Below are 24,814 nucleotides of genomic sequence, written 5' to 3' on the forward strand. Positions count from 1 at the left end.
GCTTCTTTGCACAGTATGATTTCCTATATTGAAAAAGTGCATGGTTAATAGTTTAGATTACTGGGTATTCTCCAGAATAAATGAGAGAAGGCAGTCAGAGAGGTAGACTTGACAGTAGGTATGAGCTGTTAAAACTGTTTGTTTGGAAGTATGTTTGCTACCCCAGACTACCAGCTATCACTTTGACTACTGAGCAAAAGATTCAACTGATAGCTTGGAGTGCATTTAAGGGGCTCCAGTGGTCAGTGACCAAAATTTTTGGATGGCTAGGGATGTATGGTGTGATTAGTCACCAGGGGAATTGGTTTGATGGCCTTCTGTTTGGTTTTTGATCCACAGAGTTGATCAGTGGTCATTGAGTGTGATTATTAGTCAGAAAGAAGATGCCAAGGGTCAATTGGAATCTATTAGAGATTGGACACAATAGTGATTATGAGTGTGTCATGTTAATTTATTGGATGGTTCACCATATTCTAAACCATCCACTAAAATGACATTTCACAATTCATAGGGGTTTGGATTTATTGCAGTAGGATAGAGTATATGGGGTCCTGATGGGTAAATACTTATCTTAGGTCAGTCATAAATGAGACAAATTCCTAAAGATAGCTCTGTCATGTATGTTTGAAAATTATGAAAGTTTCATCCAGATCACTGCATTTGTCCAGGTCCTCCATACTTTAGGCCATCAGACACTCAGAGAATTCCAAATGAAAATATTTCCAACTTAATGCAAGAACAAAAGAATCAGAGTCAGACATAAGGACCTGGGCCATTAAATCTGCTCTACCATTGACCAAGATCACTATTAACCTTGTACCTCAATGCCATTTTCCTACACTAACCCCTTAATATTCAAATTCTATTGATCTGTCTTGAATTAACAATATCTGTGTCTCGAGAGTAAAGAATTCAAAGATTCATAATTCCATGAGTAAATACATTTCTCCTCAACTCAGTCTTAATTGCCTACCCCTTATTCTGAGACTGTGACCTTTGATTCTAAATTGATCAAAAAAGGGGAACAGATTCCCTGCATTCCAGCTGGTTGAGCCCTGTGAGAATGGTTGGCGTAGTGGATAGCGCAATACCTTTACAGCAGGACCGGACAGAGGTTTGAATCCTGTGCTGTCTTTCAGGAGTTTATATGATCTCCCTGTGTTTGCATGGTTTTCTCTGGGGGCTCAGGTTCCTCCCACCATTCAAAACATACCAGGAGTGTAGGTTAATGGGGTGTAAATTGAGTGGCACAAACTCATGGGCCGAAATGGCCTGTTACCGTGCTGTATGTCTGTATGACATCAATATCATTCTTCTAATTCTAGGAAATATAGGCCTAATCAGCTCAATCTTTCCTCTTTTAGCAAACCTGCAATCCTAAGAACCAATATAGATCATGCATAGATGGGCCCAAAGCATCAGGCATTCTGTTTTCCCAAAATTCACTTCCTACCTCTCTTAGAAAGATTGATTTATTCCCATTTTTTCTGTCAAATCTCAATCCATACCAATAGAGTACCCCCATATCCCTGTTCGCCAACCTCTTGAGTCCTTTTCAAAAGCCTAACAAAAATCTAATTACACCAAGTCACTGGTCCCCACTCCCTTATCTATTTGACTTGTTATATCCTCAAATAACACCAGAAGATTAGTTAATTATGATTTCCCTTCCAGAAATCTATGATGATTCTAGGAAATTCTGTTCTTCAGTCTTGCGTATGATACTTGATTTTCAGTTCCATTTAATTTTTCATTGAAATTGGATTCAATACAAAAATGTAGAACCAAATGATCCAATTTCTTACAAAACACTTAAATGACAACAGGAATTCAGGATAACTGACAGTTGCTTTAGAAGAGCAGAGTAAAGATTATAGTATTTATTTTGTTTGTAACATTCAACCAACTTCAAACTTCAAATAATTCTAAATACATTATTATACATTATGCTTTAATAAAAGACAGGAAAGTAAACTCATTAAAAATTTACACTAAATGATCTAAAGAACCTAATTATGAGCATCAATTATATATTTAAAAACTCCATTAGAAGCTGAAACTAGTTAACAGCGATTTAAGATCAGGAGTTTCCAAGAGCATTGCAATGGTTGTTTGTTGGGTTTTGTGGAGGACCTGTGCAAATAATACTCCAGGGGGGGGAGCCAAAAATAAGTGAATATTCAGAGATCATTTCAGAAAGAGTGCAGATGTCTTGTCACTTATAATACTGAATGAATGCTCTGTTTTTTGTCATGTGCTAACACAGTGACCTCTCAAGCTTCAGAGACAAAGGTCCATCCAGCTCAACAGCCTGCTTCCCAAAAGATTACCTTGAAGCAATTATTAATCTAATAACACTGAATTCAATGCCTAGCATGCTATCAATGGGTTTATTTTCTAAAATAAAGCCTGTGAAGCTATTGATTACAACACTTAACCAGAGTAATCTTTAAAATATATTGAAAGAGGAAATCTAAAAAGAGAAATAAAAACATGATGATCAGATTCTTCTGTCAATTAATGATGCCTAATATTGTTTTTTTATTTATGCATTTATGGAACTGTAGATTTAGATGTGTATGGAGGCACAGCAGAAATCAAATATCCAAACACTGCTAACCAAAATTATGCCAGTCTGCCTTTAACTTTGCAAAAGTGGTGCCCTGATGCCTGCTTCATCATTAAGTTCCCTGATTGTGGTATTTGTGCAGAAGCTAGAAATTAAATTAAATAATAATAAATTTAATGTGCAATGGAAAGTCAAGTCTTGTCCATGTCAAGTCAAGTCTTAGTAACCATTTTTAAATAAAGTGGTGTGTGTGTTGTGGTCAAATTAACATCCCTGAATTTGATTTACTTTGTAAAATATTTTAATTGAGTTTAATATAATAATCCTACATGCAAAGTCTACTAATATAGCAAAAAGATAGTCATATCATATATATTTCACAAATTAATATAAATGTAATTCAAACAAAATCCATCCAGAATTGTTCACTTAATATTATTTCTTAAAAATAATTCTGTATAAAAACCAATTGTACCAACCCTTGATTCAAATACAGAGTAATATCTGTCTAAATCCCTGAATGTGTATATGAGCTATTACTGAAAATAATATTTATTTTAGAATGGCAAAATTAAAACTAAAATATATTGTTTTACTTTCCATTTCTCTCTTTCTCCCTCACACAAATGTTTGTCTTTCTTTTTCTTGATTTATTTATCTATTTGTGTTCACCCTGCTTATTATCAAATTCCTTATTTCTTACTCATTAATTCACAATTATCCTCTGGGATTAGATAAGATGACACAATTTTTCTTTCTCAGGTCATTCTATCAGCGTGCACTTTCACCAACTTTGTTTTATGTAAGGCCAGCATTTATTGCACATCCTTAATTGCCCTTGACAAGATGCTGCTGAACTGCCTTTTTGAACAAGTGCAAGTCGAGTCAAGTCAAGTCAAATTTATTGTCATCTGATTGTACAAGTATAACCTGACAAAACAGCTTCTCTGGTCCTTGGTGCAAAACATGCAGACACACAACCAGACATAACACACATCCAGACAAACAATATAGATGCAGGGCAAGTATTTTATTCATGCACATAAATAAATAAATAAATAAATAAATATTGTTTTGTATGTATGAGAATCTTGGATGGTTAATGTGAGCAGTTCCTTTGATCATTTGGTATTCTCACTCCCAGTGGGAAGAAGCTATTTCTCAGCCTGGTGGCGCTGGCTCTGATACTCCTGCATCACTTCCCCAACAAGAGCAGCTGAAAGATGCTGTGTCCAGGGTGGAAGGGATCCTAAATGATTTTACTCACCCTCTTCAGACAATGATCTTAGAAGATCATCTCTCTAGGGGGGGGGGGGAGGAGACTCCAGTGGTCCTCTCTGCCAGTCCTGTGGATTGACCTCTAATCCATTTCTCTTCAACACCATATCACATTGTGATGCAGCCAGTCAGGACACTCTCAATAGAACTCCTATAGAAGGTTGACAGAATGATGGCCAGTAGCCTTGCCCGCTTCAGTCTTCTCAGGAAGTGCAATCACTGTTGCGCCTTCCTGACAAGTAGGAGATGTTAAGGTCACTAGGTCACTAGTTAAGTGGAACTTGGTGTTCTCCACTCTCTCCACTCCAGAGCTATTGATGTGTAGGGTAGATGACAAGGTACCAGTCAAGCAGGCTGCAGATGGTATCAAAGTTCTTGAGAACTGTTAATTCTGCCTTAATCTAGACAAGTGGAGAGTATTTTATTATGCTCCAAATTTGTGTCTCATAGAGGCTGAAAAGACTTAGAGGTGTGTGGCCTTCCTCAGGGAACCCAGCCTCAGACCTATTCATGTCTCCTATTATCTGTGTGACAGAAGCAACTGAGTTTCTGTTGATCAATTATCCTTTCATTTATTGATGAGATAATAAATGAAGTTGGCAAGGTCCCTCCTTCAATGCCCTGAGATGGCCTTTCCCTTAATAGAGCACGATTTGTCTGAAGTGCTCCCCAAACTTTAAATGGTCAATCTTGAAGGAGTGAAGGGAAGTAGGAAGGCAAAAAAAAGGGAAAAGAACGAAGTAAAATTACCTCTAAAGAGGTGAAGACCAAATGATGCGAGGAATTTGCAAGGAAAGTACAGAAGGGGGAAAAACTTAAGGAACTTGTCCCATCTTTTCCTTTCTTCATTAGACGACTTGTAGTCTTTTACGACTTCACAGTCCGATTTCACATCGTCTTTTTCAATCACTCGGAACAGATACGAAATACTATTTCAGATGTAGAATTCTGTTCACTGCGGTATGATTTACGACATGTTGTCATGGAGGAAACTTCAATCTATCCGTTGCTTTCAATGCATTTGCAAAATTCGTGCACAGTAGCGGATCTTTCATCCGCCCCCCACCCTTTCTTTGATTATTCCAATGACTTGGTTGGCACTTCAAATGCTCATAGGTTTCTGAGTTGGGGCTACTGTTGGCGCATGCGCGAAAACGACGAGTCATTTGCCTCAAATTAAGAGCGTTGTCGAATTCTGCACACTTTGACAAGTCAACCGAGAGTGCATCTTCCGCCAAAGCAACAGGACCGTGCAGGCAATACTGCAATTCGCCCAGGATGTTGGAGAGTTCAGAATTCGACGAACTGGTGAGTGAAACATTAAATACGATGGAAATCTTTTGGATGGTAACAGTGGATTGTACATAGAATGCTTATCTTTTTTATTGTCATTTAAGGTTTTGTGTCGATGAAATTAAACCGCGTATTATTTATCAATGACAGTTATCTCTACAAAATGTGGATAGCAACATATTCTCATCGTATTTTTAAATCAGCCGGAGTTTGGAGCTTTACTTTCTGGAACATCGCTTTGCTGGTTTCCATGTTTTAATTTCTCTGCACGCTTTATTCTGATATAACTTGTGGAAACGGCGGGGTAAACTTTTGAGGGAAGTACAACCCGAGCAGTTGTCTGATCTCACAGGGACGCCGAAGCTGGAGAGTTGCTGTTTTTGTTACATACTTTGAGACATTTTCATTGATGCATCAAAACCGGGTTGAGTCTTAATTAAAAGAAACTCTCGAACCCCCAAGAATATCCTCGTAAGTTTACTCCTGGGGAAAGAGACATCCCAACTGAAGCCTCTACATTTTGACTTGGGTTAAGAGAAGGGAGAAAGGTTTGAAATGTGTCATTAAGGGGTGGAGTTAGTTAGGAAACGGAGAATGCATTCGGCTGGCCGCATTAGCCAGTGCACATCAGTCAAGCAATTCGGAACAGGCAGTTGCTACTTTTGACACCATGATCCCGCTCTCCTCCAGCAGAGAGGAAAATACTGTCGGGACGTTCTCTTTATCTTTGCTACATCTGCTGGGTGTTCGACCAGCTGAGTTTCTCCAGCGTTGTTACTTCTGCGACTTTCATGTTTGACTTCTAAAGACACTGACCTCGCAGATTTAGTATTTTAATGAAGTTTTTTTTGTCCTGCAGATATTTCAGATGCCTATTTATGTTAATGACCACAATGACAGCGACGGGTTTAACTACACGTATGAAGAAGGTGCCATGTGCAACAGAGAAAATGTCAACTTCAAAAGTATCTTCCTCCCGTGTATGTACTCGCTGGTGTTTGTGCTTGGAATCGTTGGGAATGGCCTGGTGGTGGTCATTATGGGGTACCAGCGGAGGCACCGCACCATGACTGACAAGTATAGGCTGCACTTGTCTGTGGCTGATCTGCTCTTCGTTCTGACCCTGCCCTTCTGGTCCATCGATGCAGGTCATGGCTGGAATTTCGGAGACGCGCTATGTAAGATCGTTCACATCATTTACACGATGAATCTGTACAGCAGTGTTTTAATTCTGGCTTTCATAAGTATGGATCGCTATTATGCGGTCGTGCATGCAACCAACAGCACTGGACCGCGGAAGATGCTGGTGAATCGCTTAGTGTACGTGGGTGTCTGGTTACCAGCCATTCTTCTCACATTGCCCGATGTGATCTTTGCGAAAACTACGGTTCTCCCTGTCAACGTTGTGTGCATGCGCACCTACCCGCAGGAGAATTTCCAGACTTGGAGGATCATTTTCCGAATGCAAGAGATTACGATGGGGTTCATCCTCCCCGCCTTGGTCATCCTGAACTGCTACTGCATTATCATTTCCAAACTCTCTCGATCTACAGGCTTCCAGAAACGCAAAGCCTTAAAAACGACCATCGTCCTAATAGTCACCTTTTTCATCTGCTGGGTGCCCCATTACATCGTGATCTCCATCGACACCGTGATGCTCATGAAGGACAGTGAGTATTCATGCAGCTTTGAAAAAATTGTGGACACTTTGATGCCGATCACTGAAGCCATCGCTTTCTTTCACTGTTGTCTGAATCCTATCCTGTATGCCTTCGTCGGGGTAAACTTCAAAAGTTATACCCGAAGAGTCTTCAGTCACTCCGAACACACTCGGGGTTCCTCTATAAAAAAACTCCAAGCAAGGAAGAGAAGAGGGACCCACCCGTCAGTTTCCACCGAGTCCGAATCATCCAGTCTTCAGTCCAGTTGCTAAATTATATGATATGGTCAAAGAACGCTGAATTAAATCGAAGTTTTTTTCGTGTTAGTGTTTTCTTACCTTTGCAGGAATGTCGCAATTGTTATTTATATAACGTTATTATGTCTTCAAATCGGTATTACCTTTCTTATAAATACATTTTGTACTATTTTGATGTTTTGCTGGTTTTTCCATGCCGCTCTAAAAGGTGTGAGATTGTTTTTATTCCAGCAATGTAAATAAGATTTGTCATTGCCTAATATAGTTACTTTATTTTGCTTCATATAGTTCTAATTGTTTCTGGAGTTATGTGGTAACTTAGTCAAGCAAGTTGCTTGTAATCTGAGTACAAATGATTTAAGATCTTGATCAAAATCATTTGGATTTGTATCAGAGCTCACTGAAGATGAATCTGAGACACATATACTTCTGCAGAAAATGTGAATAAAAACTTCACTTCTCAATTAAAAATTTGTGGTGCATTTCTTTCCAATACTGTATGCTCGGCTCTTCGGGGTTGTTTCCAAAAAACATTAATGAAATCTGATCATACCTCCAAATTCTACAATCTCTAATACAAAGAAGGACAAGTGCCGTGAATGCATGGGAAGACTTCAAATCACAATCTATTCTGTCTTGGAAATATGTGACTGTTCCTTCAACATTCCTCTGTCCAAATCCCAGAAGCATGACCCAACACCATTGTTGTAATATTTCACAACAAACTTTCTCAATGTCAAATGGAGATGTGCAACAAGGTGCCAGCATTAACAACAATCCCTTCACATCATAAAATGTATTTTTTTATAGTTTTAGAAGGAACTTGCCAAAAGATCAATAGGACCTTCAGGTTTTCATTTGCTCCTATTAATGCTCCATTTCTCTTCTTTGCATTTTTTTTAAATGTAATTGATAGCAATTTTGAACCTGTAATGCTGCTGCAAAAACAATGAATTTTGAGACATGTTTATGCCAGTAAGTTCTGATTCTGATTCTGATGGTATTCCCAGAGGATCCTGGTAAACCTTTAAGGCAATAAAGAACCTTTCAAGAAACTTTGAATTATTTTTACACAATTTTAAATTATTCTAAACTAATTTTATTAAAACTTTAAAAATACATAATTTTAATTATAGCACTTTACAATATTCGATCCCAATTAAAAACATTAAGGTGGAGTGAAATAATGGAAAATATACCAACCTCTTTTCTGCACTTTCATGTCATTCCAGAAAAGTCTGCTAGTACATTTAAGTAAAAACATGGAGGTAAATACTCCCATCTATTTTTCATTATTTTACTTTACCTTTATGTTTTAATTGAATTTTAATAATGTAACATGTTTCAATCGTTTTTTATTATTATTTAAGGCTAAAATTATTCAAAGAATTTTCCAAATCAGTTAGCTATATTCAGTGGTGACTTAGGAAAGGAGACAACTAGTTTGAGCATGGCAAGCTTCAACAGATTTGCAGTGTGAAAATAGGTACTTAATGAGCCACATCATACTTAGCTCTGGCTTAGTGGAACAGTGGAACAGAAGATCTGATACATCATCTGATTCAAGAGAGTCCCTCCTAATCTATAAATCACTACACACCTAGGCATTTTGGTCCTTACTGGAGTACTGTATGAAATTTTGGACTCCTAACTTGATAAAGAATCTACTAGCTTTCAAACTGGTTTCCATTGACAGGTGAGATTAGAGTTTGACACATAGCCTCAAGTTTCAGGAAATAGATTTAAGATATAGATGAGAAAGAACTAATTCTTCCAGACAGATAGTGAATCTGTTGAATTCTCTGCCCAATACAGCAGAACAGACTACCCCATTACATGTGTTTAAGACACATATAAATATATTTTCCATAGCAGGGTACTTAATGGTTATGGGTAACAGGTGGATAGGTGGAGTTGAATCCACAGCAAGATCAGTCATGATCTTATTGAACGGTGGTGCAGACTCAAAGTCAAATGCTCTCCTGGTTGTGCTCCTTCTGCCTTCATAAATACAGGCTAAAAAGAGAGACTCCGAAGATCAGGACAGCTAGAAAGTGGTTGCAGGAGGCTAAAGAATAGGACTTTCTTGAGTCAGCGGATTGGGTGGCATTCAAGAACTCTGCTACGAATTTGAACGAGTACACCGAGGCTGTCAAGCACTTTAAAATAGCTGTGGATGAGTGTGTTCCCACCAAATCATTCAGGGTTTTCCCCAACCAGAAGCCCTGGATGAACAACGAAATCCAGAACCTGATGAGACCCAGACTGAAGGCATTTAAGTCCAGAGTTCCAGGAGCAAGTATGATCTGTGGAAAGCTATCTGCCAGGTGAAGTGGAGATTCCAGATGAAAACGGAAACCACAAGGGACACCTGACAACTGTGGCAGGGCCTAAATGCCATATCCTGTTACAAGACCAAATCTGGAAAAGTAGCTAATGGCAAAGCTTCTCTCCCAGATGAACTCAATGCCTTCTAGGCCCGATTTGATGACAGTAACAGTGAAGAACCATACCTCCACATCAGATTTGACGATCCCATCCTGTCAGTATCTGCAGATGATGTGCTTGCTGCCTTCAGGAGAGTGAATCCGAGGAAAGCACGTGGCCCAGATGGAGTTCCTGGCTGAGTATTAAAGATCTGTGCTGATCAACCTGCCAAGGTATTCACGGATATCTTCAATAACTCATTCCAGCGGGGCATGGTACCCACCTGTTTCCAACAGGTGTCAATCGTTCCTGCCTTAACCACTATCGACTAGTAATTAGGACTTACATCAACACTGATGAAGTGTTTTGAAAGGCTGGTGATGAGGCATATCAGCTCCTGTCTGAGCAGTGACATGGATCCATTCCAGTTCACCTATCATAGAAACAAGTCTACGGCTCTACACAAAGCCCTGGAACACCTGGACAGTAAAGATGCATACATCAGGATGTTCTTTATCAACTACAGCTCGGCATTTAACACCATCATTCCCTCAAAACTGATCAGAAAATTCCAAGATCTGGGAGTTAACACCTCACTGTATAATTGGATCTTGGATTTCCTCACCTCCACACCACAATCAGTGAAGATTGGCAAGAACCTCTCCACAATCTCCATCAGTACCAGAGCACCATATGCCTGTGTTCTTAGCTCCCTGATCTACTGACTTTGACTAAGACTGTGTAGTTTGGTACGACAATAACACCATCTGTGGTAGGTAAATTAATGGAGAAAATTCTTAGAGATAGTACTTATACACATCTGGATAGACAGGGTCTGATCAGGAGCACTCAACATGGATTTGTGGGAGGAAGGTCATGTTTGACCAATCTGATTGAATTTTTTGAAGAGGTGACTAGGAATGTGGATGAGGGTAGCGCAGTGGATGTTGTCTATATAGACTTCAGTAAGGCCTTTGATAAGGTACCACATGGAAGGTTAGTTAGGAAGGTGCAGTCTTTAGGTATAAATTTTGAGATAGTCAAATGGATTGAACATTGGCTGAAAGGGAGAGGCCAGAGAGTGGTAGTGGATAATTGTCTGTCAGGTTGGAGGCCGGTGACCAGTGGTGTGCCTCAATGATCTGTATTGGGCCCATTGTTGTTCGTTATATACATTAATGATCTAGATGATGGGGTGGTGAATTGGATTAGTAAATATGCAGACGATACTAAGATAGGTGGAATAGTGGATAATGAAGAAGGTTTTCAAGGATTGCAGAGGGATTTGGGCTGCTTAGAAAAGTGGGCTGAAAAATGGCAGATGGAATTTAATGCTGATAAGTGTGAGGTGCTTCATTTTGGTAAGAAGAATCAGAATAGGACATACGTGGTAAATGGGAGAGCATTGGTGAATACACAAGAGCAGAAAGATTTAGGAGTAATGGTACATCGTTCCCTGAAGGTAGAAACTCACGTGAATAGGGTGGTGAAGAAGGCTTTTAGTATGCTGGCCTTTATCAATCATTGCAAGGAATATAGGAGTTGGGAGGTGATGCTGAGACTGTATAAGACGTTGGTGCGGCCTAATTTGGAGTTCTGTGTGCAGTTCTGGTCGCCTAATTATAGGAAGGATATAAACAGAGTGGAGAGAGTGCAGAGAAGGTTTACCAGAATGTTACCTGGGTTTAAGCATCTAGAGTATAGGGAGAGATTGGACAGATTAGGTCTTTATTCTTTGGAGCGTAGAAGGTTGAGAGGGGATTTGATAGAAGTATTTAAGATTATGAAAGGGATAGACAGAGTGGATGTGGATAGACTATTTCCGTTAAGAGGAGGAAAGATTAAAACAAGAGGACATGAGTTAAGAATTAAGGGGCAGAGGTTTAGAGGTAACATGAGGGGGAACTTCTTTACTCAGAGAGTGGTAGCCGTGTGGAATGAGCTTCCGGGAGAAATAGTGGCGGCGAAGTCAATTGTATTATTTAAGAAAAGGTTGGACAGGTATATGGATGAGAAGAAGATGGAGGGTTATGGGCATTGTGCAGGGAGGTGGGACTAGGAAGGGGTGTTTGGTTCGGTGCGGACTAGAAGGGCTTAATGGCCTGTTTCCGTGCTGTAATTGTTATGTTATGTTATGTTATCTATATATTTGCTGACGATACCACAGTAGGGGGTTGCACAAAAAAAAGGTGATGAGTCATCATACATGCGGGAGACTGAAAACTTGGCTGAATGGTGCACCAACAACAACCAGACACTTAATGTCACCAAAACTAAGGAACTGATTATTGACTTCAGGAAAGGAAAGCCGGAGGTATGCAATCCAGTGATCATTGGGGGTTCAGAGGTGGAGAGGGTGAGCAAATTTAGGTTCTTGGGAGTCACTATCTCGGAGGATCTTTACTGGACCCAACACGCCAATGGCATCGTGAAGAAAGCATGTCAACACCTCTACTTCCTCAGGAGTTTGCGGAGGTTTGCTATGACACCAGAAACCCTACCAAATTTCTACAGAGGTGCGGTGGAATTTGTGTTAACTGGCTGCATCACAATCTGGTATGGAAACACCAATACACCTGAGTGTAAAGCCCACCAAAAAGTAATGGACACAGTCCAGGAAATCACAGGCAAATCCCTTCCCACTATTGAGTACATCTACAGGGAACACTGCCATTGGAGGGCAGCAGAAATCATGAAAGACCCACACCACCCAGCACATGCTCTGTCCTCACTGCTGTCATCAGGAAAGAGGTATAGATGCCACAAGAATCACACCACCAAGTTCAGGAACAGCTGCTACCCCTCCTCTATCAGACTCTTCAATGACAAACTCAATCAGAAACTCATTTAAGGACTCTTACTTGTGCACTTTATTGATCTTCTTTGTTCTTTGTGTATTGTACAGTCAGTTTGTTTACATTTGTTATCTGTTTACAGTTCTTATTTATTTACATGTTTACACTGTGTACAGTCTAATTTTTTTGTACTACCAATTGGTGGTAATTCTGCCACTCAGAATGCTGCTCAATCTGCTGAGTGTCTTCAGTAGACCACTTGTTGCTCCAGATTCCAGGGAAAAAGAATCTCAGGGTTATATATGTATGCACTCTGACAATAATATGAAATCTGAATCCAGCCCTATTCCTATTTCTTATGTTCTTAGGTATCTGTGTTTTTCACAGAATATTTTCTCATTGGTATTTTGCAGAATCTTTATTGTACAAGGACTGCCTAAAGAAATCTCTTGGTGCCTGCCACATTGACCACCGCCAGGGGGCTGATATCGCCTCAAACCGTGCATCTTGGTGCCTCACAGTTCGGCGGGCAGCAACCTCCTTCGAAGAAGACCGCAGAGCCCACCTCACTGACAAAAGACAAAGGAGGAAAAACCCAACACCCAACCCCAACCAACCAATTTTCCCTTGCAACCGCTGCAACCGTGTCTGCCTGTCCCGCATCGGACTTGTCAGCCACAAATGAGCCTGCAGCTGACGTGGACATTTACCCCCTCCATAAATCTTCGTCCACGAAGCCAAGCCAAAGAAGAAGAAGAAAGATTGTGCATATAAAATGGTTGTTTCCTTCCACCGGCAACTGTACTTCAGAAATACATCATTTGGCTATAAAACACTTCAAGAAGTTCTACTGTCTTGAAAGATGACCTGAATAAATATTAGAAACAAAAGAATGTGAATGGTGGAATCTGGAGCAACAAGCAGTCTACTGAAGACACTGAGCAGATCGAGCACCATTTGTGTGGGAAAAGAACAGTGAGCATTTCAGGTTGAGACTTTGCCTCGTGAGTCCTAAATAGCTGAATAGCTACACCTACACCTATGTTGGATAAAATTTTTGGAGAAAATAATATGTCTATATTTTTAGTCCTCTGTGCATATATTAAACTTATGGATGGAAATGTCCTTGGCAGGCATAGGGATATCTAAATATGTACAATTCATCTTTAGGAAACCCTAACATAAAAGAGCTGTTCTAATTCCTAATTACTCCTGAAAAAGTCCTGGGATAGTGCCTTTGTTATTCACGAAAGGAGCACATTACATTTGCCATTGAATCAACACTGATTAGTTGCAGGTCATGGATTGCAGGGGACATAGGGCTGGAGTGGGGGAGAATGAAAGTACGGATTGGGAAAATTGGGATGTTATGATTCAGAGCATCACTGATGTGTCACAATTAGCCGAGGGTGGAAGTTCTGAGAGATGAAGGTGTTACTGGATGGTGAGACATCAGGGTATAAATTAGGCACATTACATTGAGAAGCAAATTAAAGGAAACTGACCTGTTGGTAGGTCCACTATTGAATTCCACAGCCTGAGGTCTGATGTGGCAGGCACCATTTAAATGTTAGTTTTGTGGTTCCAAAAGATGCATTGAACATTTTGGATGCCACTATACATGCAAAGGGCATCTCCATGCATAAACTTACCAGAGATAATTTGGCATACTTCATTATAGATGCATTGTGCATTTGATCTCTTTTATTTGGTTACATGATTAAATTATATTCCCTAGCAGGTGCAAACATTTCACTTAACAGTAACGTTTTTAGGCCTTTGGCTCTGCACAGCATAAAAGGATTCATTAGTGATTTGATAAAGGTTTGTAAAATTATGAACAGATTTGATTGTATTTTTATAAACAAATTGTAATAACAATAGCTAAAAATATAATGGATCAAAATCTCATGTTATGTAAGGGCTTATAAAATGCGAGGAGATTTGGACCTGGCTGTGAGTTCATATTGTGCATGCTAACTGGTTGAATTCCTCAAAGCAAGAGCTGAGGCTGTTTCTGCAACATAATTTCATACAGGATCTATGATGTATTATCTCCGTGGATTGTCACCTTGTCATGGTGGAGAAGCCTGTGATCCCGAGAGTGATGGAGTCTGGAACTATGCTCCTGGTAGGGCCACCCATAGTGAAAAGGTCAAGGGTGAGGTCCCTGATAGAGAACAATCCAACCAAGTCCTCAACAGTAGAACAGGTGGACAAAGTTACTCTGAACTCAACAGCTGTGAAGGCAGACAAAAGGTGCAACAAATCCATCAACTCCGATCATCATGGTTTCCATGTCATTGGAATTAGTTAGTTGATTTGTGCTTCTTGCAGTGCAACATCAAGAACATGATAAACAAATATACTCACAGGCGTCTTTGCCCTGTGGATCAATGGAACGAAGGCCATCATCCTAACTACAAGGGATAGCCATGACGATTAGGTAGCATTAATCAGGGCCAGAATGACCTTGGGAACAAGTTTTAATCAAGCTGGGGAGAGATTTTCCAGATTTTCCCATTTTCCACCTTTAGATTCTAAAGAACCACTTTGTCCATTGTCAGCCAGTTCCTGCTTTTATGTCCCTGTCTTAAAATATTTCCTGTGACTTAAAATGAATGGACAAAAAGTATTATGGGCTGGAATAAACAGTTTCCTGATTTAGTGCATTTCAGCGAGTCCTCCACTTACCATTAGCCCTTTAAATAAACATAAATAACATAAAAGCTCAATATTTCAAAACATGTGTAGTTTCCTATTTACAAGTGTAAACAATTCTTAAACTTCAAAAATAGTTCAAAGGAAAAAGATATTATATTACCCAAACTGACACTATATTCACAATAATCATCGTAAATTTAAATGAATTACAATATTGTTCAAACGGAGTTCATAAGGGTAAAAAAAATATTTAATATACTTCAATCAATTTTAGCTCCAATATTCTATAACTTAGGATCCAGAACACAGGTAGGTGTCCAGACTCTCAGTCCAGGTGAGCACCACACCTGCACAGCACAGAGGGGCCAATAACTGGGAAATCTGCCCACTCAACCTAGCTTAGGTTAGTCCTGACAAATGTTCAGCAGACCCACTGAAATTATTGGGAAGAAAAGGTAGTCCACATAAATGATAGTAATTAATTTCCTGCAGTTCACAAAAGTGCTGAAGAAACAATAGGACACAAAGCATCCATAGAAAGTAAAAGGAACTGTAAGTTTTGGGCTTGACCCCCTTCCCACCCCCACCCCCTCACTTCAGGCAGCCAATTTTTGACCCTCCTGAAGAAGAGGTCAGGCCCAAAATGTTGATAGCCTTTTACTTCCTATGGATGCAAAATGACCTGCTGGGTTTCTTCAGCACTTTTGTGTATGGCACTAGTTCCCAGGATCTATGGATTTTCTTGTTTACCTGCAATCAATTCCATTTGACTTTTTTGGCATTTTAATTTGTTAATATAGATCAATATACATTAACAAGCATTTATTTTAAATGACAATGCAGAACGTTGAACTATGCCAAGCCTTTTCAATCGGCCTGAACTAGGTCCTAGCAGGGAGAAACTGAAAGGAGGACAAGCGACAGGTGATCCCAAACTGCTTACTGGCTAGTAGAAAACCATCCCATTGTCTCACGTGTATGAAATAACATTTTGAGAATATATTGGCATGTGTCCTTACAAATATTTAATCTTCAGGCAAAACAAAGAAACTCTCCTCTGGACACATGCCCTGCTCTTCTTTAACTCTCAACGCACTGCCTGCATAGTGAAAATCACTGGAGGAGAGAGCCAGAACATAAGTTCACATTGGATAAATAACGGTGCTGATTCCAGTGGCGAGCAACAAGGGCGCTTATCTTCATTGTATAAGCCATTTGAATTAAGTTTGGTTGAACATGGTTTTGCGCACAAACCTCTAATTTGCTCGTCTGGTAATGTAACTGCTGTGCCATCGCCATTCTTTTAATTATAATATTTTGCCCAATGTTACAAGGTGGCAATTAAATGTAGGTAGTTTAAATTCTCTTCCGCCATATTCCACCTTCCCCCCCCCCTCCTTTAATACTGTCTGCCTTCCTTCTCCTTTCTGAGTCCTGATGCAAAGTTTTGACCCAAAACACTGACAGCTAAGTTCCTGCACAGATTCTAACTAACCAGCCGAGTTTCTCCAGAAGTTTGTTTTTGTTCTAGTTTCCGGCATCTGCAGCCTTTTGTGTCTCCGTTCGAAGATACTTGGTGTCTTTATATACTAGATGCATTCTTATTCTGACTTGAGTTCAAATCCAATCATAATGTGAATTCATAATGACACGATTGTTTAACTAATAGCACAAAATGCCAGAGATCCGGTTTCATCCTGACCTCGAGCTCTCTTCTACATTGAGTTTGCAAGATTTCACTGAGACCACATCGTCTGGGTAATTGCTTTCCTTCACCCAGCCCAAATATGTGTATGTTGTTATCTGATATTCAGGTAATCGGCAAAAGAAACCTAGCTAAAAAAATAAATAAATAATGATTACGATAAATAAGAATAAATAAAAATTTAAATAAAAGTTTAAAATTGCAATGGTAAATGTTCTCTGAAGTAACACATAAACTTTTGGTAAAGATGACAGCAAATATTCAGCCTTGGTCATGCTTTCCTCAGCAGCTCTTTGAATAAAGTTATGTATGATTAAAATGGCATCATCCAGGATGAAGAGCTGGTTGACATCACTCAGAGTTGGGGTGACTCTCTTAAAGTGTCTCCTTAACCCTGCTTAGTAAGAGTCTTTATTAGTACATTATTAAGCCGACAGCATCGAATCCACGCTGCTGAAGATCAAACTGTGCTGGGTAGGTCACGTCTCCAGAAAGGAGGACCATCGCCTTCCCAAGATCGTATTATATGGCGAGCTCTCCACTGGCCACCGAGACAGAGGTGCACCAAAGAAGAGGTACAAGGACTGCCTAAATAAATCTCTTGGTGCCTGCCACATTGACCACCCCCAGTGGGCTGATCTCGCCTCAAACTATGCATCTTGGCGCCTCACAGTTCGGCAGGCAGCAACCTCCTTTGAAGAAGACCGCAGAGCCCACCTCACTGACAAAAGACAAAAGAGGAAAAACCCAACACCCAACCCCAACCAACCAATTTTCCCTTGCAACCGCTGCAACCGTGTCTGCCTGTCCCACATCGGACTTGTCAGCCACAAACGAGCCTGCAGCTGACGTGGACATTACCCCCCCATAAATCTTCGTCCGCGAAGCCAAGCCAAAGAAGAAGTTCACCTGCATTAGTAAAGCTTTATCTGTAAATTTGGGGGAGGAGTGATTAATTTTCTATAATGTTATAGCATGTCTTTCAAGTGGCTCCGTGGAGAGGGAGCAACCTGCAGATGCAGTGACTGTTAAATGTTTTCAAAGAATGTGAATAAAAATAAAGTAAAATGCTTTGAAGTTTATATATTCATGCAAGTTAAGTTTGCTCAGTGTAAGTACAGTCTAGTATTTTTGTCTTTTAAACTGTTTATTCTTTATGTAAATGTATTAGTTAGGCATTGCAAGAGAGTGTCAAGCAACCGGAAAACTCACTTATTTGGCATATACCAATCCCTATAGGTGCCAGACACCAGAGATTTTACTGCACTTTTAATATCCTACTGTGCTGGTTGAATTACCATATTTCCAATGAATCATCTTCTTTCCAAATCCTTCAGATGAAAGTAAAAGATCCCATTAAAATACCAGAAGCAATTGAGTTCTCATCAATGTCCTGGCTAAAAATTGACTCAATCCACATACTGAAAACAGATTATCTGGTTATTATATTGCTGTGTGGGACTTGATTTGAGCTCATTGCCCACCATTGTCCTCCAGCTCTGATTAAATACTTGATGGGTTGGAAAAAGCTATATGATGGCTAGATTGAGCATTTACAATACAGTGTAGTTCCAAATATAATTTAACGTGTCCTTTTTCTTCTTTCTCTTCATGGTCTCTTTTGTTAATTAATACTTTGTATTTCTGATTTCTTTTTCTCCATTGAAGGGTTATCCAGTGGTAGTTTGCCATTGTTTTATGTATATAAAGACTGGGGGTTTCAGAATGCATGTCAGACACATTCGTATAAACATTATCACATACATAGACTGACTAAACTCCAGTATTGTTGATCAGTATGAAAGGGTACACAATTTAACCATCATCATGATAACATGCAATGTCCTTGCTGAGAACTTTGTTACCCTATTCACATTAACATCAATATTCTTCTCTGAATAAAATTCAGAACACTCTGCACAAAATTTAACAGAAATTAATAGTATGGTACAATGTTGGAATGTTTGCAAAGAATCTAAGTCCTCAAAATCCAATATGTAAAAAAGGACCATTTTAATCAGAGTACATTGTGATGGGATAAAGGATAAAGGTCCTAAAGATCAAAGGAATATTGTTATGAGAATGAAAAACTTGGTGGCTGCTTTCCAAGTATAGTTACAGTCTAAAAGTTAGAAATAAAAACAGCTTAGCTCATACAGCAAGTGGACTTAAACTAATTCTTCAATACCGTATACAATCTAAATAGTATGAAAATAAAGCTAATAGTACGGCAGCAGTTAGAATTTAAAAAGACATGAGGCAGCAGCTAAAAGCTGATTGGAGCAAAAGAGGTCAGAGACCTGAGGAGTGGCGGCAACCAGGATCAACTAAATATGAAACGCATCTAGGATCAACTAGATATGAAATGCATTAACAATTAAAGAATAACTTTGTAATATTACATTCTTCCCTCCTGAAAAGAAACACTAGCAGTATCAAGCAACACTTTACCGGATGACTCCCATCCGTATCAATTGGGAGATTTTAGGACACAACCAGATCTCCTTAATTCTTGTGGAGCTACTGTTTCATCATCCTCCACACTATGGCATGTCAAGGCCTGGGCTTCTGGAAAAGGTGCCAAGTCATGAACAGATACTTCTGGGTACCTGATGTTTGCATATGTTGATTACTGTCAAGGGGTTCAACTTGATCGACAAGTGGTTCTTTCTTATTACTCCTTACAAACCTTCTTAGTAATATGGGTCCAAGGGTCATTAGCCAGGATGGCAGTGAATTTCCATGGGATGAGCAGCGTTGGAATGCAAAAAAAAAGTTCATGGGGTGTAGTATTTGTTGCTGTACACAACAGCGATCTTTGGGATTGTAGTATCTCAAGAAGCACCAGTTCCCAATGCTTCTCAGTCAGGTACTTGGGCCAAATGGACTGCCTTCCATATGATGCCATTGAACTTCTCTACTTGTCCATTCCTGATTGGGTGGTATGGGTAGTATGACATGGCATCCCCCTTCTGGGAGAGAGAATCTTTCAGATCCTTAGACATGAAGGTGGTGCCTCGATAAGAGTGTATGTAATTTGGCATTCCACACAAGCTAAATAATAGATCCAAGCATTTGATAACTGTTGCATGCATTTAGGGGCATGGAAAGGTCAAGTGGAAACACAAGTAATCATCAACTACTGTAAGTAGATATGGGTTAAGTGAAGCGATAGGAAAAGGTCCCTTGAAATCAATACTAAGCCATTCCATAGGTTTATTGCTTTGATAAGACCCCCTCCTGGTGGGTGGTAGAACTGAACTTTTAGTTCAGCACTGATCCTGCATGAAGCACAAGTCTTCTTGACATCTTCTGCAGAAAAGAGGAGATTCTTTGCTTTAACAAATTGCAGCAGTATCCAAGGATATTAATGGAATTCACCAATTGCGCAGTCCGTGAATCATTAGTGTTTGGTGCCTCTGACTGATGGTCTTTTGGAATTTCTTTACATTTTGATCATATTCCTCTTGTATATGTTCAGCAATAGTGATATTATCAAGGTAAGGGAAGGCACCTTGCAGTTTTTCTTCTCTAACTAACGTCCACAGCTCGCTGAAAGGTGTCTACCCCATTTGTGACTCCAAATGGAATTCTACAAAATTGGTATAAACATCCATTGGCTTCAAAAGCCATATACTTCTTATCTGACGGCACTTTTCAGGTCAAAGGTAGAGAACACACCATATTTTTCAAGTTTGTTCACCATTTCATCAATCCTTGTCAAGGGGCCAGCAACCAATTCTGTGTATTGATTAATTGTGAATAATCCACACATATTCACTTTTTATGTCAGTGGATAGGATCCTTCACCACTGCCACTTGGGCAGCAATTGGTTTACAGCTTGGTGGTAAGTTTGGAAAAAGGGATGGCTCTTCTATTTTTGCTACTGTTGGAGCACAGTAATGATCAGCATCATTCATAGCAAGCTCAGACAAGGGTTCTCCGTTTCAAATTTCATGCTCAGATTGCTGGTGCTGGAAATCACGGCCAAGTATTAGGTTCTTCAATACACCAAATCATGTGGTAGCGTATAACTGGCTATTATGACTAAGAGTTAGGTCAACAACAATATATCCTTGGGAACTAGTATTTAAAGTTTTCTGAGCCAAAGTAATGTCTTTACAGGATGAGTGAACCTTTAGTTTTAGTTCCCGCGTGACTTTCTTGCTAATGTAATTATCAGTGCTGTATGAATCCAACAGAGCACTTAACCTTTTATCATACACAGTCACAAAGGGTGCAGATTGAGTGAGTCCTAGTGTAACTGTAGCCAGTACATGAGAGTTGACCACTATTGTCACTGAGCTTGATGAGGCCTTGGGTTTGCACACCCAGGCATAATGTCCCTTCTTGGCACATTTATTACAAGTAGCCTCACGTGCAGGACAGTTATCACGTGAATGGTAAGAGAAATCACAGAAGAAACATTTCCATTTTGTAATATAAGTGGCAGCCACAGCCGGTTTCTCAAAAGCAAATGGAAAGTTAACGGACAGCCCTGCTAAAGAATCCTTCTCACACACCTGCAGAACCTGTGATGGTTCAGGGTTCACTACTGCAGCTGTATAGGCCACCGGGGTAGTGTATGTATCGTTATTGTGTTGAGCTACATTTAACTCAGAAGCTTGGTTATAACCATTGCCTCGTTACCACACTATTCCACACTATGATCTCTAAAATTGCAGTTTCTCTTTAACATTTCCAACTCCTTGAAGAAATCATCTAATGATTCTCCTGGCTTCTGCTGCCTAGTAGCCAGTAAATGTCTAGCAAAAACCTCATTGGGAGTATTCACATATAAACTGTGCAACTTAGAGATGAGTCAAAATTTTCACATCCTTCTGTTTTCAAAAATGCTGCAGCTCACACATCCTAATAATGTTCTGTATTTGTTCTGTATCTTGGTATCTTGTCCCTGGTGAGGGGGGGAGGGAATTATGTACCACCATGGGTTTTTATATTCCTGTGTTGGAAAGGTAATGATCGCCAACTAACTTCACCCAACACCACTAACAGTGCACATCCAGCTTCCCAATGGCGTGGATAGCCCAGAGTCAGGTGTTTCCCTGAGCACAATCTGGCCAATACAAAGTCCCAGCTCTCAAAGTGACTCCACGAACGGTGAGCAGGACTTGGGAATGTTTGTGCATATGGTACAGTCAGCTCTGCTCCGCACAACTGGTGGGCGGGCGAGCAGGAACAGTATCCAGAAACGAGAGGGTCCGGAGCTCACAGCCCAGCGAAGGTGGGTACTTCCTCTGCTCCCTGGGGCTAAATGGTAGGACTTGGATGAGCGGCTGTTAGGCTGACCACTGGTTACCCATGGGACGGTACAGCGCCTGCTCTCTGGGATGTGTGCCACCATGTGCCTCTTAAATTTGAAGGAGCACCCAGATGAATGCCACCATGGTGGAGACACTGGCCAATGAGATGGCTGTAGTACTTCAGTATAAGAAGGAGTCAGGATGGCCTTGGACTACCTGCACTCAGATGGAGGTGGTACCAATGCTGTTGTTGGTAAGCAGCGCTGCACTTGCATTCTGGGCCATTCATGGAATACCACTCACTCAACACATGAGAATCAGTGAACAAATTAAATAAGCCAGGGGCCAGTCCTTTGGACACAATTCCCCATGCAGAAGCTGGTGGAACTGTTAGGCTGGAAGGAGGTTGGGTGTGGATCAGTGGGTATGGATTGTGTAATGTAAATACGTTTGTGGGATACTAGCCTGTAATTGGATTAGTATGGTGCAGTGAACTGGGATTCACTGGTAGTGTGTTGTGCTGATGCTTAGCCCGCCTCCTGGCTCCACCCCCATTTGCTCACATATAAACCTGGTTTCCCACCTAAACCCAGAACCCTCGTGAAAACTACTGAGAGACCCTACCCTAAATTATAAGCTAATTAAAGCATTTGTTCTCCCTCCAGTTGTGAGAGCTTTTATTCATGTTACAATTTTATTAGCTTATTCCCTAAATGATGGAAGCGCTACTCAAGCCAAGTATGCTACTGATAGACCCACTTTCCCCCAACACTGCTGAGGAGTTCACATACTGGCTAGACTGCTTCCAGGCTACCTGAATATAACCAAAGATGTCTTCCACACCGATAAACTCAGGAGGTCTGCACTCGTTCCGAGGGTAGGAACAAAAGGGTATGCAGTCATCAGGGGATGCTCTACATATGATGCTGCTATGAAGGCATTGAAGGCTAGGTACCTGAAGTTGCAGAACAAGGTCTTAGTGAGGCGCCGACTTGCTCTATGTCGCCAGCAGCCAGGAGAGACCATTGATGACTACCTGCTGGATCTGTGGACGCTTGCCAAGAAATACAGGTTTGAAGCGGCTATGAGCTGTGTTCATGAGGAAGAACAGATCTGGGACACTAGTCGCGAGGGTCCGCTCGAGGTACACGAGGCAGCGACTGCTCGAGTTGGGAAAGAAGGACCTGGCTAGTCACGTTGAACTGACCAAATAGTTGGAACAGGCCAAGCTTGGGAATGACAACCTCAAAGCCAGCGAGCTCGCTCACCCAGGTGACCCCTTCCAAGAACCGGCTACTCCCACTACCCCTGCCCTAATGGCTGCCGCTTCCTGTGCTGGAGAGTGCTTTATCTGAGGCAAGAGCCAGCATCCCCGATCTCGCTGGCCAGCAAAAAATTCAGTGTGTTCCAGCTGTGGCATTGGGTGAGGGTTTGTCATGCGAGGGGAAGCCTGGGGAAGTCCACGGCCTGCACCACTCCCGGATCTGATTCCAGCCCCAAGCTGTCTGCCCCAAATTCACGCAAACCCACTTGCTGTGTGACACCCTGACGGAGGGTGGCAGTGAGGAAACGGCGCAAAAAGGCTCATTGGTCATCGTGCCACGATCCAAATTCAAACTCGGCATCATCATCGTCAGAGGAAGAATGAAAGCGGCCATCTTGCCGCGCCACGAGGTCGACGCCATCTTACCCACGCAGGGCAACCCAAGACAGTGGGGGCCACTTGAGTGAGGAACGTGAAATCTCCGAGGACCCAGCCTCAAGGTCGTAGATCCGGACAGATCTCACAGCTCAGCAACTCCATAGTGACTGTGAAGGTAAACAGACATTCCACTAAATGCCTAATCAACACAGGCTCTAGTGAAAGCTTCATAGACTCACAGACTGTGCAAGAGTACAACTTGAAGATGTATCCTTCTAATAACTGCATACTTCTCACATTTCATTCGCATTCTACGCATTTTAAACAACTTTGTATAGTACATCTGTTGTTTGAGGGGGAAATTCTGTAAATTTCACCTGTATATACTTGATGAATTGTGTGCTCCAGTGTGGTTGGGTCTGGACTTCCTGTGTCACCTTAAAAGCGTGACCTTGGAGTATCCTGGTCCCTACCCCCTTTAACGGTTCGGAGCAGAAGGCCCCTAAAATCAGAACCCACACGCAGCCTATCCACACTGAATATCGACTCCCCCCCCCCCCACCTCTCTTCCCAAATCTGTCCTCAGACTGAAAAACCATGGCTACCAAGAGTATGAGGTACAGAACAGCAGACTGACATTTCATAGAGTCTGAAACACAACATTTGCTTGACGAAAGGTATCATATCAACCTAGCGCAAGTGGTAGTGATAAAAATGGGAAAACAAGTCTAGGCAAGTAATTGACTTTAGCCACATTCCTGAACGCATACCCCCTCCCTCGAATTTCAGATATGGTGAATGATATTGCGCAGTATTGGGTCTATTCAACCATTGGCCTGAAAGCTGCTGATCACCAGCTGCCAATCTGTTCCAAGGACCGTCCATATACGGCATTTGAGGCTAACGGTCATCTCTATGAATTCCGGAGTGTCCTTTCGGTATCACAAACAGGGTTTCTATCTTCCAGAAGCAGATGGACAGAATGGTGGATGAGCATGGGTTGAAGGCTATCTTCCCCCACCTCAATAATGTCACCATCTGTGGCCATACCTTGGAAGACAATGACGCCAACCTCCACAGTTTTCTCCATGCGGCAAAAGCCCTGAACCTCTCTTATAACTCTATCAAGTGCGTGTTCAGGACTATACGTCTGGCTATCCTTGGCTACATGGTGGAGAATGGCATCATTGGCCCGATCCTGATAGGATGCACCCCCTGTTAGAGCTCCCCATTTCCAGGACCACAAAGGCTTTGAAGA

General features: G+C 41.0%; 1 protein-coding gene across 1 annotated transcript; it reads left to right on the forward strand.

Annotated features, from left to right (window-relative positions):
* The first annotated feature begins 5,023 nt into the window (after positions 1–5,023).
* Positions 5,024–7,529, forward strand: LOC138762008 (C-X-C chemokine receptor type 4-like). The gene is made up of 2 exons (XM_069935135.1): positions 5,024–5,155; positions 6,000–7,529. The coding sequence occupies exons 1-2, from the start codon at positions 5,126–5,128 to the stop codon at positions 7,071–7,073; spliced, it is 1,104 nt and encodes a 367-aa protein (XP_069791236.1). The 5' UTR covers positions 5,024–5,125; the 3' UTR covers positions 7,074–7,529.
* Positions 7,530–24,814: the final 17,285 nt, after the last annotated feature.

This window comes from Narcine bancroftii, chromosome 4 (assembly GCF_036971445.1).
Source record: "Narcine bancroftii isolate sNarBan1 chromosome 4, sNarBan1.hap1, whole genome shotgun sequence".
Taxonomy (NCBI): Eukaryota; Metazoa; Chordata; class Chondrichthyes; order Torpediniformes; family Narcinidae; genus Narcine; species Narcine bancroftii.